Source organism: Wasmannia auropunctata, unplaced genomic scaffold (genome assembly GCF_000956235.1).
Source record: "Wasmannia auropunctata unplaced genomic scaffold, wasmannia.A_1.0 LD334673.1, whole genome shotgun sequence".
Classification (NCBI taxonomy): domain Eukaryota; kingdom Metazoa; phylum Arthropoda; class Insecta; order Hymenoptera; family Formicidae; genus Wasmannia; species Wasmannia auropunctata.
In genome coordinates, this window is record NW_012028217.1 from 28846 (window position 1) to 45077 (window position 16232).

Sequence of the window (16232 nt, forward strand, 5' to 3'; positions counted from 1 at the left end):
CTTCCGATCTCTCTCCGTAATAACCTCCACTAATTTTCGAATGCAAGTTGCGTATTGTTGCTCCGCTACGTCGCCGGAATAAACGTAATACGGCTTAGTTATCTTCGACTCCATCATCTTCTCGATTCTAACGAGATCAATCATTCGGAATAAATTTCAGCGTAATTCTTTAACAATTAACTGACTAAACGCCATGATATTTTTTATTGTAATGATTACGAACTTACACGTCTGAAAGATCGGTTTCGAGTCTACAAGGAACCAACGGACAAAAAAGTGCGACCTCAATTATGACAAACACCGGCTCGCCAGTCTCCGAAATTAACGGAATACTGTGCGTTATTTCGACGTTCGATTGAATCGACTGTTCGAAACAGTTTTAAAAAATCTTTTTAATTAATGCTGATTTTTTAAAAAGTGTTACATCACGGGATTGTTTCATTACTGAATAAATTTGCATAAAACTTTGTTAAATATTATATGTATGCTGTACCAACCTTTTTCGAATCTTGTTCTTTTAAATTTTTACTCCAAGATTCCGTATAGAAGATATCCTTTGCCAAGCCAGTCTTCTCAGTCATATTCGATGCATCATGCGTATATAATTGCGCAATTACGCGAGTGCTTTTTACTGCAGAAAAGATTTGATTAAAAATTAAGAAAAAGGCAGGTATTTATCCTAAGTTTTAACAAAATGTAATTATTTATTATTACATTAAAATTGAATTTGTTCGCCCTTACTTCCTGGAAAAACAAGCTCCGATAAGTCGACGTAACACTGATAAATCTGATATTTAACTGACTCTTCTCCCTGTTCAACGTTCTTTTTCGCGCTCTTTTCGCTCACCATAAATTGAAACGGCCAATATTTATGCCTTCGAATGTAATGATATTTAATGGATTTTCTTTGGTCTTTATATGAGAGTCTTTATATGAGAGATTCTAGTAGACATGTACTTGACAAGATGCTTCTTCATCATCTCGCTTTCCACATTATATAAAATGCTGCGATTCGTAAAGTTCCACTCGATCCTAGGCTCGTCCTGGTACACTTTCTTCTGCAAATTACTCCGTGTTACTCCGTGCTTCATCATGTTAATTCATTAGATCAAATTGTGAAATGCCGCGCCCTTGGACCCCACCTGTAAATCGAGCTCTACGCCGAGCGTGTTTTTTATACGTGTATAATCGTGATCGAGTTTCCACTTTGACGATCTGGCGCGACTCTGTAACTTCGATAAGCTCCGCCAGCGCTTGGTTCTCTCCAGATCGCGATATTTTGTCCATTTACCGTCTTCGAATATTATATTTTCCGGAAGCTGCGGTAGAGAGTATCGTAATTTTTTTTTTTGGTAATATTGTAATTAAATGACACTATTTTGTGAATCGATATTTTCGTTTTGTCAGATTAACACACTTTCTAGAATTTGTGTAGAACGCACGATAGTGAATCTGAACGTCTAACGGTCGTAAATTTTAATCGATTGTTTGTATGGAAATATAATCCTTCAGATAATATTTGTTTCGATATGTTAGTTACGTTCTTAGAACTGATACTCGCGTATCATTTCTTATCTTTTTCGTTTGTTCATTGCTGCTCCACGCCTAGCTTGTTACCATGATGAAAGTAAATTTAAATAAAAAGTCTAGTTGCATACAATAATTTGCGTCACAAGCTCGTTCAGAGAAAGCAAAAAAAATAGCAAGTAATGAAAGAATATCGATGTCACACTTTCGGAAACATCGCTAGTTTTAGTAGAGCGTAACATGTTAATTATATATGCGATGAGAGAACATACTGGGTGTTACGAATTATTACATACTTGTCGCAAGACTAACTTATTAGCCATCTTTCAATGCGACGTCATGGAAGATGTAAGTAGATAGAAAGCGTATTATCCTAGAGTACTAATACCTATAGGGAATGCTACAGTAAAAGAATTCGTATAACATTTTCTTTGGAAATTTTGCTTACAGTAAGTGCAGGATCAAATCAGCTCTTCACTCTTATATGCCTCCTCGCATGCTTCCAAGTCATCTTTGAATTTCTTCCCATCAAACTAATATTTTTTTACTTGTACGAATACAATTTCTGGAAATTAATTTAATGGAGACTTCTAGAAAGTCTCGTAGCTGGTCTAACTTATTAATAATGTGTTGTGAAACAAGGCAGCATACGATCAAGCTATCGTCGCCAGGAAGCAGGCAAAGGAGCGCGTTAGACAGTTTGAAGCCAAGAGGAAGAACTTCAGAGACGACTTGGAAACACGTGAGAAAGCTCACAAGAGTGAAGAAATCATTTGATCCTGCACCTGTAAGGAAAATTTCCAAAGAGAATATTATACAAATTCTTCTACTATATGACAAGTATGTAATAATTCGTGATAGACATACCACAATAAAGCATTAAAATGTCACTCAGATAAAAATCCAACAAACAATCCGAGAGCCGCAGAGTTATTTCAAGAACTCTCGAAAGTACTGGAAATATTAACAGACACAGATGACAGAACACCATTATCGTACTTGATCATGAAACCTCGGAAATATGTTCTCGGTAGTTGCCCAGATCTAACCCGAGAAGCAGACCCGAGACGCGAGCATAGCAAGCATGGAAAAATTTGTAGGGTCTACCAGGAATCAAACCCGGGACCTCTAGCATAACAGATCAGTACATTTGTTTGCTACCGCTATGCTCGTGCTCGATAGGTATGGTCTTAGAACATATATAAATGAAGAGGAATGCCCATAAGATGAACGCGTTATCCTCAACAGGAAAATTCAAAGCTTAAAAAAGCTTTGATCATGATGCAAGTAGTTGATGATGTATTTTTGATTATTCTTTCTTTCATTCTTAGAACGTTTATTATGTTACGACGAGAAATGCAATAATAGTATTATTATAAAAATAATAGTATTATTATAAAATATAACAGTACCTTTTCAATCTGATATACTGATACAAGAAAAGAGAAAAATGTCGTTTTTAAATACATATAATTTAACTAAAAAATTATAAAACGTAAATAAAAAGTTGACTTGAAAAATTTCTATCGTCTTTGGCTAAACGTTTATGATTATTTGAAAGCATATGAGATACCTCATTGTCAACATATATTATCGTGCCCGCTTTATAATCCGTGTCTTCGGCGAAGAAGATCGGTGGATTGTAAATACTTTCCACCGTAATACTCAGGAAATTAATTTCTGCTTGCGAAGGGAATATCTCCTCGTCGTCATATATTACTGTCGCGTTTAACAGAGGAAGATTTTGCCACGCGACCGCGTTGCCATCGAGCGAGAGATATGGCGTTTGCACTATCAATCTTTCTTCATGCAATAATTTTTCACCTGGCGCAGTCAGGGTCGTAAGAATTATTTTAAGTGCAGTATCTCATCGGTCTCGCTTTCTCGTATCGGCGATGATAAATCGTACTTACCTAGCAATATCGGCATTAGATCGAGAGTGCAAAAACCAATCACGCTTGAGGAAGCCGATGTCCGCTGTGGCGCGATCGCTGTTACTTTCTTCCTCGATTCGTCGACTGACCCGGGATCGGAATCGGTCGAACGTTGATCTTGGACATCGCACGTCACCTTTACTGATAAAACAAGCTATATGATTTATCGCAATCGGAATGATTATTATTCTTACTGACTTGTGAATTATTTATTGGTATGTGAGCGCAAGTACGACGTGAAAGGGTTTAAGTTTCTTTACTTAAAATCGGCGCTGATACGATTGAATTCATGCTATTGCGATCGTTAACTATAAATGAAAATATGACCGCGAAATTGACGTCGTAAATTTGCGGCGGTTCCTCGAAATTTGGATCGATAATAAGGGGAGTACTTTCTCCGAGCACTACGTCATTATGCATCACGACGAATGATATGCCAGCTTCTTCTTTCATCGTCTGTCTCATAAAAGCGAATTTTCTCGTGATTATGATTACGTAGTCGAATTATACGCAAAGAAAACTTACAATATTCTCAATGGACTCTATAACTATTTTCATGCTCCTTTCAATTAGCTCGACTTGAACCAAAGAATCTTCCATTTTGATTATATAAAGGTATATTTTCCTGTTGGTTTGCTAACTTTTATTTTATTTTATTTTATTAACTTTTATTTAACTTTTTAAACGAAAGCTTTACGTTTTAATATTTTGTTTAAAATAACCTTTATGTATTTTAATATTAATGGAGACAATAGTCGCGATTTTATTTTCAATTGTTTGTTTGACTCGACGTTTTGACTTCGAGTAAAGAATTGTTTTATTTTGAATAATGTAATAGCGTTTTCTAAATGAAATATATATTTTTTTCTGAATTGTGATATTATGGACATCAAAATTTCATTGCGAATAAAAAGATCATGATAGTATAACAATAGTAATTTTATTTATCAATAGCATGTGTACGTGCCTTCAATAATAAGCAATTATCTTCGTATAACGATATATATAATATGCATATAAATTATATTTTATTTATATAAATACGAATTAATCTCTGATATACGCTCCTGAGGGACAGTTTCGAAATCAGAGTCTAATAATCGAGCACACTCCTATCGTATAATTTATATATAATTTTTCTCATTAACAAATTCTAACTTGATTCAGCACATGATATTTGTGTGTTCTATAAAATTTATAGACGTTCTCCATTATTTTTCTCTTAAATTTTCGAAGATCCAAAATATATCAGAGAGTAACAATCGAATTTACAACCAAAAAAAAATATAACTAACGAATCTAAACTTTCGATTTACGAAAGCATCAGCGATTTCGAAATAGACTCATTGCCGTACAGCAATGAGCTCCTTTCCTCAGGAAAATCTTCATTTATATTTTCTCTTCCTGCAACTCGTTAATGTAGAGTTGGTGAAGACCACAGTTACTCTTTTCGCGACGCGTGACAAGTTTACGTCACGTCGACGATATTCACGAACGCTACAAATGTAATTGAGCTACGATTGCGTTTGCGTAATTTACGATCACCGATGTGAAGGCACTACAGTTCTCCAAATGCACTTGCGCATCCTTTATACAATCGTATAAAAAATTAATATACATATGCGTATATGTATTAAAGTTACAAGTATCAAAACTTCGTCGCGCAATAAATCCGTCGATGAGAAAAAAAAAGATCGAAGTTGGGACGCTCCTCGGGTTTTTCCTCATACTTTTTGTGATTCCCTTGATAACTCATTGAAATCACATCTCTTGTTCCACTTAATTTCGAGGAGGAAAATATACAATGCGGCCGGGGGGGAAAGGGGGGAGAAGCTATTTATACGACTACTTGTCGACATCTTTCTCGGCGTATACGTTGTAGAAAATTCATGTCTCTATGCCGTAAATTGGCTTCTAACGGATCGTAAAAACATCCTGCGTGATGAACAGTCTTTTGGGATAGTCCGAGTAGCGGTGAGACGACGGCTAGATTAACATTAGACTGATTTAATCGAACGATCGACTACAGGGTCTTCATGGTTTTGTCGATGTGTCGCAACGTCGTTTCGGGCACCGCTTCCGTCAGCGCTTTACGAAAGCCCTCGCAGCGGGTCAGCCGCCGAAACATCCTTTTCGCATAATTCCTGGAAATTCATTGCTCGCCATTACGATCATAATCCTATTTCGTTATCGATTTCATAAAGATGTAAGGAGACTCACCTCGCGTCTAGATTTCCATCCGTTAACAACTTTGCGCCCGTATTTAGCAACTTGTCCCTCACGTCGCGCGGTAAGATCATAACATGATCCGGCCCGATGAGATCGATGATGTCCGATAACAATCGCGCGGTCGTCGCGCGAACGATGGAGTTTTGATGACTGGACAATATGGAAATCGCAAATTGAGAGGTCAGCTTTCTTTCTCGCGCGGAAGAGCGTTCTCCAACTCCGCAATTCGAGACTGCCTCGGACTTACCTCGCTCCGCGATGTACGATGGTACAGATGATTTTGTGGGGCGGAAGATACTGCACCATCTGGTCCAGGGCCGCGTTGCTGTCCGCTCGAAGAAATCGATTCGTATCGGCCGTTCTGTGAAGCAGCGGTCCAGCTATGTCGTCCAGATCCTACGGGGAGAAAAATAATGAGGCGTTCGAAATAAAATATGAAAATGCTCTCGTGAATCCTGACGCCTTTATACGGCGTATGCTTGACATCTGACCTGATCGATATTCCGGATCTGAGAGCTGAAGACATCGCTGGCGGCGAGACACGCCGCCCGTGCCACTTGCGAACGAAGATTCTTTATGTGCCGCCCCAGAAGCCGTCCTATCGTTCCGGCCGCGCAGACGTCCAAGCCCTCCGGGTGCTGCTTCGAGATCTGAGACAGGGCTTTCAGACCCTTCATCGTCACTTCCCTGAAATGCAGGATATGAATGTTGAACGAGAAAGTTCATCACTTCTTGATGTTCATTCATTCTTCCACAGATGATGAACGACGATTTACGTGTTATGCGATCGCGATAACATCGATATGGATTCTACAAAGTCGACACGCACCAGTCTTTACTCTCAAGCTGCGTAAAGCACTGCTGCACCATCCGCTTGGATTTTTCCGAGGGCTTCTCCACAGTTCTCTTACTGAAAGGTATTCGACTCCTGCTAGGACCGCGTACCGGTACTTTCGAGGGCATCCTTCTACGCGACTCGACATCTTCCGCAGGCTCAGACTGCGAGAGAGATTATACAAAACGTTATTTGTTTATTGAAATAAAATTCTGTTCTATAGAGAAATTTCTCCTTGACAGATAGATCGTACCTCGATCTTCAATATTCCCGGTTCCATATTCGTCTCGCTCGCGCTGTCTTTGCTTTGTCTGTCCTCCAGGTTATCGTTTACGCTTGATTCTTCTTCCGTGGACTGTAGAATCATAATTATATCTTAATTAGAATGTCCTCGAACGGATAGTTTAATAGTATAAATAAGCACATCTCTTACCTCTTGTATACTAATCTTATTACGCGGATTAGCATTTTCGACGCTTCTCGCGTTCTCAGCGGTTTCGTGAGAATGGGGTCTCGACGCGATGATAATCGCCGGTGAATCACCGATCATGCTGATGGGTGGGTGGCCAACGGTGTCCAATGATCGAATGGAAGCATCCTCGTCAGGTACTATGGAAGCGATTATTCTGTCCTCGCTGATGAAATCTCTGGGGTCCTCGGTCTGGCATCCAAAAAATCGAACGTTAAATGGGAGACGTCGCCGCGCCGTCGAGAAAATTTAATATTAAAAGAAAATTGTATTAATTTAATACAATTTAAAATACGCGATAAAAAATTCGCGCGCGAATTTTTTACTTGCACATATCAATGACACGCGAGAGAGAGGTGCAATTTCTCGTACGTATATTTTTCTGTGAATTATTGCTTACTGACTGGGGCTGTTACTTTTTACTCACTTCGAATATTCGAAACTTTGAAAGAATTCGAAGCTTCGACGTTGACTTCAACCTTTTGAAGTTTAAGGTACCTTTGAAGCTTCGAAGTTTCGAAATTTTGAAAAATACATTAAAAATTTGAATTTTTTAAATTGGATTGAATTTTCTTAATTGGATTAATTGGATTTTATTGATCATTATCTTTCCTTATTTGCACATGTATCAAGTTTAATTATTAGTTTGTAATATTTCAAGTTATAATACTTTCAAATTTTTTAAGAATAATTTCGTATATGTATTAATTCTTTTAATTTACAATATTTGTAAATTTTCTGAATAAATTTATTATTTGTACAAATGTATTTTTCGAAACTTCGAAGCTTTAAAGTTAATTTTAAACTTCGAAACTTCGAAACTTTGAAACTTAAAAGTTAATTTTAAATTTCGAAGCTTGGAAGTTCAAATGTCGAAACCTTCAAAGCAAATCAGCCCTACTGACCAAATTGCGCGACCCGCAGCGCGAATTCCGCTTGGTCGGCGAGTCCGAGATTGGCGAGTGGTGAGCATTGTGATTAGGCGACAGATACAGCGATTCCGTTTTCTTGGGACTGATTGTAGCCTTCGATTGTAGCGATTCCTTGAACGTCTTCATGTCCTCGTAGGATGGAATCCGCTCGTTCGGCAACACGACGGACCTCCTTCGCGCGCTCGACCTGTCGTCCTCCGGTTGCTCGGGAACGCCGGTGCTGCTCTCCGTGCTTCTGTTGCAGTTCTCATCCACAGCGATCAGCTCGTCGTGATGATTCGAGTGTCTGGAAATCGATCCGAGTCTACCCAGCGGTTTCATGTCGTCCTCGCTGCTCCATTCCTTCGACGCCTCGTCCACAGTCAGTGCGTTTGCCGTCGCAATCGGGTATTCCACTTTTTTGGTATCCAGCGGCGTCTAAAATTGTTCGAGATAGTTATTTCGTGGGATTGTACGTACATCGAATTACCTCAAATCACATTTGAAAAAAGAATAGAAATATGTGATAAAAATAATAGTAGTTTGAGATCGCATTTGATTCAATGAAATCTTCTCGTATTAAATACTTATGTCAATAACGGTAGCATTTTTTCTTCGGACATAAAATTTTATATTATTGCGTAAGAAATTGAAAAAAATAGGACAGATTTTTAAAAGAATGTCCGTTAAATTATAGATATGACGTCTAGCTGAATAACTTTTCAGCGAATTTCAAGCAGACTCTATTTCAACTCTAATCTGACATTTAATTACCGTGATATTTAATGTTGAAAAATAAAATGTTGCGTCAAATGACAGACTTCGGTTAAGCTTTCGCTGGGGACGTAACGACTCCAAACATGCGAAAAAATCTATTATCGAAATAGCCTTCGTCGGTGGTGGGCCACCCTGTGTATGCAAAGATTGCGATTTGCAGGTTGAACTTGTCAGCAGTTCGACGCGCTGTCGAAGGGGAGGAAAAAATATTGAACAAAAGCCAGATGATTTCTTACGAAAAAGGAGTCAACGTCGTCGCGAGCGACGCTCTGGCGATTCGCCGTCTGTTGCGTGATAACGTCGAACGCCGGATTGCCCTGGTCGTCCCGGCTCCGCGGGGTCGACGATCCGCTGTTGTCATTGCCATTGTAATCCCGCAGCGTCGCGTCCTGACCTTCCCCTCGTCTCCCCGGCCGTCCGTTCCTCGAAACGTCCGACGACGAGCTGCTCGCGCTTTTCGGACGTTCGCGCACGCCGATTGAGAAGGAACGCAGAAACTCTGTGGGGATGCAAAACGTTCGTGAGAGGAATTATATCAGTACACGTGTACTTCGCCGAAGAGGTCAAACGTAATCGTTCGATTCTCGTCTGGCGTTTAGAGAAATTATTATTCTTGGCAATGAAAATATTCCGTGTGCCTCACTCTGTCTACCCTGTGAAAATAACCCGTGAACAGGCGCGCGAGCGCGCGTTTGATAGACGCTAATTTAAATATTTTGCAATTTGGAAGATGGGACGGGCTGACTTATCGATCTGACTTTCCGCTGCAGCGCGACGTTCGATCGTACCTTAGACTTGACCAGGGGAATATTGATTACCGCGGCCGGCGCGTCAGCTAGGCCTAAGCTCTATATGCATGCACAACGACGACGAGAGGTGAAGAACCTCTCGTTCCATTTCGCCGTGTTTTCAGCCGCGCGCTTCTGCCCGAAAGTCAACATTATATTTAATTTATTGTTCGGTAATTCTTTGCTTGGGATCGCGAGTCCTTTCGGCGTGACGTTCCGATCCCGAGATGCGAGACGCGCGATCCGTTGTATCATATTTATTAACCGTTAAACCACTATATCGCGGTCTCACAGAAACTTTACTTGTCAACAATTTTCTTATTTGTCATTCTTTTAAATATTCTTTTCTTATATTATTTATCTCTAATATTTCTATTGTATTTTTTTGTTATAACCCTCATATTAAAACATATTTTTCCGTTTCGTCATCACCAAATATTCAGAAAATACACATTTTTATTATAATTAACTTATAAAATTAGCGGGAGCATAATAGCGGTCTGTCAGACCGACATTGTGGTTAGTGTGATTTTTTTGAACGTGGTGGTTTAAAGATTAATCAAGTACCATGAAAAACAGTCTCCGAAAGATGTTATGATAATCATTTAAATTTCGAGGCGGCGGTGTTAAAAACATGCAGACGATACAGCTCGGTTAAATATTAATAGCGAAATAAAGATTAGATTGGAAATATCGCCGTGGCGGCCTGGCGAACGCTTTCGGGAAGGTCGGGACTGCGTACCTTGGTATCGCGATTCCTCCTTGTTCGAGCCCTGCACGTGGTAGCCCTTCGCCTCGGGCGAGAAGTGACTCCTGTTCCGCGCGTTGTACTCCTCCTCGTTCATCGTCGTCGCCTTATCACTGCAAGAGACGCAAAAATAGAAATCGACTCGGAAGTAATTTCGCATGCGACCGTTGCGCATTAATGTTTCAGGAATGACGGGGTTCGCGGCGCAAAACACGGTATTTTCGCGCGAACTTCGGTTGCACCGCATCAACAACTGTTTATAAGCTGCAGAAGCGGCGTCGGTATTCCAGAATCGCAAATCGTGATAAATAAAACAGCGCGAGTGTTTAACCAGGGGAAGCAACACGAGTCTAACGTGTCCTCTATACTTGAGCGTATTAAATTAACATTAGGAAACGCCTGCTAGCCTTTGAACTTAACTGGCCGACCTTTATGTAATCGAGCTTGATGAACTTTCCTCGCAAAATGGGGCATTATCTTTTCCGGGTAACGTGTCTCTCGAACTTTCAGTACCAATAAGCATTACTTTACATTTCCCGTAACTTGCATGCCGTTTCTCTTATTCCCTTCGATCGATATCACATCTAATTTTCCTCCGCTCGGCAGCGCAGCTCTTTCGCGGGTTTTCAATATTAATCGACTGTTATACATCTATTATGAATCCGCGCTACATCTTTTCGTTCCCCCTCCGAAATTCGATCCGCGCTCGTTATATAGGTATATACTATATAACGTACACCGTGTCGCTGTTTCGATTCAGCCTCAAGGCGATGACCGGCGTCGTCGCCGTGGTGATGATGGTCGAGACGGACGCGTCGCCGTCCCCGTCGACGTCGTTGTCGCGACCGACGCCGACCGGCTTCCTGCACCGGAAGACGCACGGGCAGCAGAACAGGACGGCGCTCGCGAGCGTGCGCTCGGCGGACCGGCTCGCCGGCCGTGCCTCGCCGGCGACGGCACCGTTCTCCTCCTTCATTTTCATCGGCCTGCACGCGCAGAATTTGAAGATCATCCCGCGACGCCTGCACGTCGACGGTCCCGCACGAAAGTTCTCGGCCGCGGCCGCGAAACGCGCTTCGTTTCACCCGACTGACTGACCCCCGGGGTCGGCGAGCGCGACGTCATGGTTTGAGCGACTTGTTGCTATCCTATCCCATAATCGTATAACTCGCGATCGTACCCGCGAATTACAAAAATATCCGGCTTTTTATGATAATGAAATAAGAATCACTCTTTCGTCATCGGAAATTTTGTTTGCCGGACCGACCGTTTCACTAAATCTTATTATATCAGCGTTTTAACTTGATCTCTTAATCTTTGAGTTTTTTTCTCTTTTATTTAATTTTTATATTAACCAGGGGAAGCAATTAGTATTGTATAGCAATGATGAGATGGTTATACGGGTGGAAAAGGTTAAATGTTGCCGGGTCTCGACCTTTCGCAATCGTTAGAACGGTAAAAGGAAGTAAGTGCGCGAGCTCCGAGGAGAATCAATCGATACTAATGACAATTTCAAGCATCGGCAAACGCTCGACCGCCAAATCGCTTCGTGCGTCGTGTGACGCGACGTGTGTGCGAAATCGATGTGTGCGTCGGAATGTCCGAACCGCGAGAAACGCGCGCAGAAACGCGAGAGATCGAGCTGAGAGATTAGTTATTGATCAGGAGGCTTCGTATATTCCGAAAAAACGTGCAACGTTACGATCGTTACATTTTGTGTGCCCGTCTACCCGTTTTCATCGATTCCGTGTATTTTACTCACTCCCACGTATATTTTACTCATTGCCATTCCCGAATATTTCAGCTTCCCTGCTTTATATCTTATTTGTCTTATTTTTTTTTTACATACTACTCGGCCAATCTTACGACACGCCGCGATTTGAGAGTCGCGCGTTAGGTCGCCACATATTCGCGCGAATCGGTCGAATTCGCAATTATTCTACAACTGTCGCGTGCGGCACGTCGAACTGGCGGCGATTCGATCGTGATTGCGATGCTCATTGCTCCGCTCCATCCGGGTGCAGGTGGCAAAACTTTTCAAGGGTGAGCCTTGCGTATAAACCGCGCGAGCAGCTGCTGCGCGAAATCCACGTGTTCACGTCGTCCGCACGAATACGCACAACAACGCGCGCGGTGTACTCGCCGTCGACGCGTCTCTCTCGCTGTCATCCGATTTAAATGACAGAGGTCGATGACTGCACTCGCGACGTGGCGCGTCGATTGGGGCGCTCAATTAGTTTGCCCCCGTATTTCTTTCGCGGTGCAGGGAATCTTGCGCGAGGAGCGAGAGAAAACTGCGAGGGAGGATCGCGTTCGACGCCAAGGAGGCATGCTTAATTGCTTAGGGGGATACGCGCTCGTAACTATCGGCGACGTACGCACGACTGTGGGCACGTAGCGGAGACGGCGAGCGTCCCGACGCTGACCGCTGCCACCGCCACCCCCACGTCGTCCCCGCCCCGTGTCCGTTCGCTCCCTCCCCGACCTCCGCACAGCGCGCCTTGCTTCTTTTTAACCGCAGAAAAGAGGGCGGGAACACCGGACGAGAAGTTTCAGTAATCGAGATGCGATTCCGGTCTTTTTTCGGGAAAAAAAAATTACTGCGGAGCAAATGCGACGAATAAAAGATCCACGAACGGAAACGAGTGGTAACGTACATGCGAAGGGAATAAGAAATTTAATTAAATTAAGTCAATTTAATAAATATAGCAGTCGTAATGCAAATGTAAAACTAAAAAATCGAGTTTAAATGTAAAATATAATAGGATTCTTGAATCCTCTTGTCGAGGACATTTTTCTGCCGTTAGGTTTTCCGCGAAGACTCGCGATACCACCCTTTCGAGAGGCTCCCTTACGAGACCGTAAACCAGGCTGACCATAACTCAACCCTTCTCCCCTCACTTCGTGGTCACGAAAGAAGGGTTGCCAGACCGAGTCATGCGATCCGAGTGAAACGCGGTTAAAGGAGGTTGAAACAGATGCCAACCGCGTTTGTCGCCCTTTCCCTCCACAGCTCTTGGAATCTACTTCAAATTCTTTATAGTCTCAAGGAGATCGCGATTATTAAAATTATACTTTAAATTACGATCTTATTGATATGAGAAGGTCGAGGCTGTTATACTCATTCGCAATTAATTTGCGTTGGAAATTGATTCTAATTGTGCCGACACGCTAAAGTGAAATTCCCGAACGTCTCATCGGTTTAGTCATGCAATTTTGCGAAAAATCGATGCGGCATTTCGAAGAAATCAATGAGTCAGAGGCAAAACACTTTGATACATTTTTTTCTCTCAGGGGGGAGGGGGAAATTCTCTGAGTTTTCTCGGTGCGATTTCAAATTCGGACGGTGAGAATCTGTAGAGAATTTGATCTGGGAAGGCCAATTTTTCGCCGATTTTTACACGCAAAGCGCCTTCTTTGATGTTCGCCGTTATAACGGATATTGCGGGATGGGCGATATTGAATAGCGATTAGTGGCTGCGTGCCGGCTTAGACGTAAAATATTCAATGAGGAGGAATGGACGATAGTGCGGCAAGGCGTTTCGACAATCTACAATAGTCCCGCATGTTTGTAACACGCCATGCACAGCACCCGCGTCGTTAAATGCACCCGCTAACTGCACTCCCGGACGCTGCGAATTCCGAGTTGTATAATTTCTGCACGAAAGACGCGAAACAACCGCGGCATTTTTCTATCGTGCGGCACGCGCGCGCTTTTCTTCGTCTTCTCGTTCTTCTTTTTTTTTTTTTTTTTTAATTTTATCGACCGGCTAATTCGAGCGGTTCAGAACTAGTCCGCGCTCGCACGCTTCGCGAGCCTCACGATCAACGCGCTAAATGTTAAGCCCGCAAATTCTCGCGATCTTGATGAGGTAACGAAAACGGGAAAGTCGCCCACTTGTGTATAAATTTAGAGCCGATCGGAGTGATATCGGCTGTAAAAATCACCGGCATGCAAGGTGATTTTCGCCGACCTGTAAATCCGCCGCTCTTATCGACGATTTGGATCTTGCTAAGTTAACTCGCCACACAAGTTAAGCGTATTAAGAATTATGTGTGTCACGTGGGGAGATCGAGATTGAGCGAGGTCGCGCACCTTGCGGGGTCGATATATGATATTATACAGCTTAAACTATTATCTTAAGCCTCTGATATCTTTCGAGGCTAATCGTTCCTATATATAATAATTTTGCTCCTTTAGCCGGGCGAATTCTTACAAGTCTCGTTTTAGATTCCTGTCCATTTATTTGAACTTTAAAGCTCCCATAGCTTGTCGCCGATGTTTCGTGGGCGACGTTTACGCATATCATTTCGCGTGATCGATACGCCGGTATCTCGCTCTCGCAAGTTATTTTAAGACTGAATCGATCCTGTCTGGGATTGCTGGAGCGTTTAAGAGAGAGAGCAAAAAAAAAGAAAGAGAGAAAGGTTATCCTGTCAGTAGGGCTTACGGTGGCGTGCCGACGTGATTTCATTTCGAAAATTTCCACTTTGCGGAGCGAAGAACTTACATGTCGTACATCGACGCGGCGTGAAATCTGCCGGAAGCCAGTTTGACGAACTGCCGCGATCGGCCGAGCTGCGACGGGGATAACGACCGCAGCCTCCTGCGATGAGGACTCGCGAAGCTTTCCGAAGAGGGACGCCCGTTCTCCTGCGAATTCGAAGAGATTAAGTCCATCTCGGTCCTCTGCTGCGCCGCGTCCTTCGTTCTACGATCCTTGGACTGCGACAATTTATATCAAGAGGTACTCAAATTCTAGAGAGCTGAATTTGAAACCGAGATTCTCTAAATCCTCGGAATTAAAAGGCTGGAATCTCAGAATTGGGATTCAAGTTTAAAAATTCCGATGGCTTTAGCGAGCGTGAGATTAAAGAGGACAAAGCGATAGGACGATTTACTCACGCGATATCTCGCGCTATCCGCAGGAATTTGCGAATCCAGATTCTGAGAGTCCTGATACACGCGGCTCGATGGACTCGGAGCGGTTCGTAACGGCCGATAGGTAATTCTGTCCATGAGCTTCCTTTGGCGCTCGTGAATCGAGTTATATCTGTAAAAGTAAAAATCAATATAAATAAAAATTTATAAATAAAAATTTTCTTGGCCAAAAAAAAAATTGCTGTTCTGAAAACTCACGCCTCGACGAGTGTTTGTTGCTGCATATTTCTGGATAGCGAACGTTGACGTCCTGTTGTCGAGTTGTCGTTTTCGTCCGTAAATTTATCGGTATCCACGAATCTGCCGTAGCCGTGCGAATTGTCGTCCGAAAAGATCGCCTCTCTGTTTCCTGCAGCACCCTGCAGAATCGTAAACATAATTGCAACTTGTATTTTTATTTACGTAAGATCGATTATTCAATTAGGCTTAATAACTTAATGGTTTAATAATTCTTAATTTTATAATGCAGTTGACATTATATTAATTTTAATTTAGTTAATTTAATATTTGAAAAGAAAAAGAAACAAATGTCTTTTAGAGTTTTTATCGAAATTATAATTTTTCTTCTATTGGAAAACAACAGAATAACTTGAAATATTTACACTATATTCTTTATTCGTTGCTCCTAAAGCCTTTGTGTAAGATGACGGCCGGTAACTACTAGTGTGCGAATCAAATGTCTGATTCAAAGTCTGATTCTCCTCTTGTTGAAAACGTTTTCGTCGTTGATGTATAGCAGCGTACGATCTGTGAACATTTATAATATTAGTTTAATTCAAAATAAATTTGTGCTTTCTTATTACTCAAGAAAAAAATATCAAGAATGCTCACCCGACATTCTCCTGTCGCGTGTTTATCCGATTTTTATTACTGTCTAACACGTCCGTCGTTTGCTTTCGTGAATTGGAATTAACATGTTCCAAGTTGAGGGATTTTTCACGATTTTGCGATGTTATTTTGGGACGCTCGCGCGTTGGCAATAATACCGGAATTCTGGATTCTCCTCTGAGACCAGTGTTTTCCTGCAAGCATACATTTCACATACATTTAATATATATATATATAATATATA

At 41.9% G+C, this 16232-nt stretch overlaps 2 protein-coding genes across 2 annotated transcripts in view; both read right to left on the bottom strand.

Annotated features, from left to right (window-relative positions):
- The window catches only part of LOC105458118, a 9332-nt gene extending 5158 nt beyond the window's left edge, over nucleotides 1-4174 (bottom strand). Inside the window, 10 exon segments of the mRNA XM_011703185.1 lie at nucleotides 25-127; nucleotides 228-364; nucleotides 498-631; nucleotides 742-875; nucleotides 958-1058; nucleotides 1143-1319; nucleotides 3101-3351; nucleotides 3441-3602; nucleotides 3722-3917; nucleotides 3987-4174. Coding sequence (XP_011701487.1) covers nucleotides 25-127; nucleotides 228-364; nucleotides 498-631; nucleotides 742-875; nucleotides 958-1058; nucleotides 1143-1319; nucleotides 3101-3351; nucleotides 3441-3602; nucleotides 3722-3917; nucleotides 3987-4061 — 1470 coding nt within the window. The 5' untranslated portion in view covers nucleotides 4062-4174.
- Nucleotides 4175-4382: 208 nt separating this feature from the next.
- LOC105458119 overlaps nucleotides 4383-16232 on the bottom strand; it is a 25783-nt gene continuing 13933 nt past the window's right edge. The window contains exons 13-27 of the mRNA XM_011703186.1: nucleotides 15992-16182; nucleotides 15763-15907; nucleotides 15359-15519; nucleotides 15125-15272; nucleotides 14730-14944; nucleotides 10213-10331; nucleotides 8919-9181; nucleotides 7900-8343; nucleotides 6959-7186; nucleotides 6779-6880; nucleotides 6520-6689; nucleotides 6182-6377; nucleotides 5938-6086; nucleotides 5682-5840; nucleotides 4383-5605 (exon numbers count right to left, since the gene is read on the bottom strand). Of these exons, the coding sequence (XP_011701488.1) occupies nucleotides 5485-5605; nucleotides 5682-5840; nucleotides 5938-6086; nucleotides 6182-6377; nucleotides 6520-6689; nucleotides 6779-6880; nucleotides 6959-7186; nucleotides 7900-8343; nucleotides 8919-9181; nucleotides 10213-10331; nucleotides 14730-14944; nucleotides 15125-15272; nucleotides 15359-15519; nucleotides 15763-15907; nucleotides 15992-16182 (2811 nt within the window). The 3' untranslated portion in view covers nucleotides 4383-5484. The remainder of the gene's footprint in view (nucleotides 5606-5681; nucleotides 5841-5937; nucleotides 6087-6181; nucleotides 6378-6519; nucleotides 6690-6778; nucleotides 6881-6958; nucleotides 7187-7899; nucleotides 8344-8918; nucleotides 9182-10212; nucleotides 10332-14729; nucleotides 14945-15124; nucleotides 15273-15358; nucleotides 15520-15762; nucleotides 15908-15991; nucleotides 16183-16232) is intronic.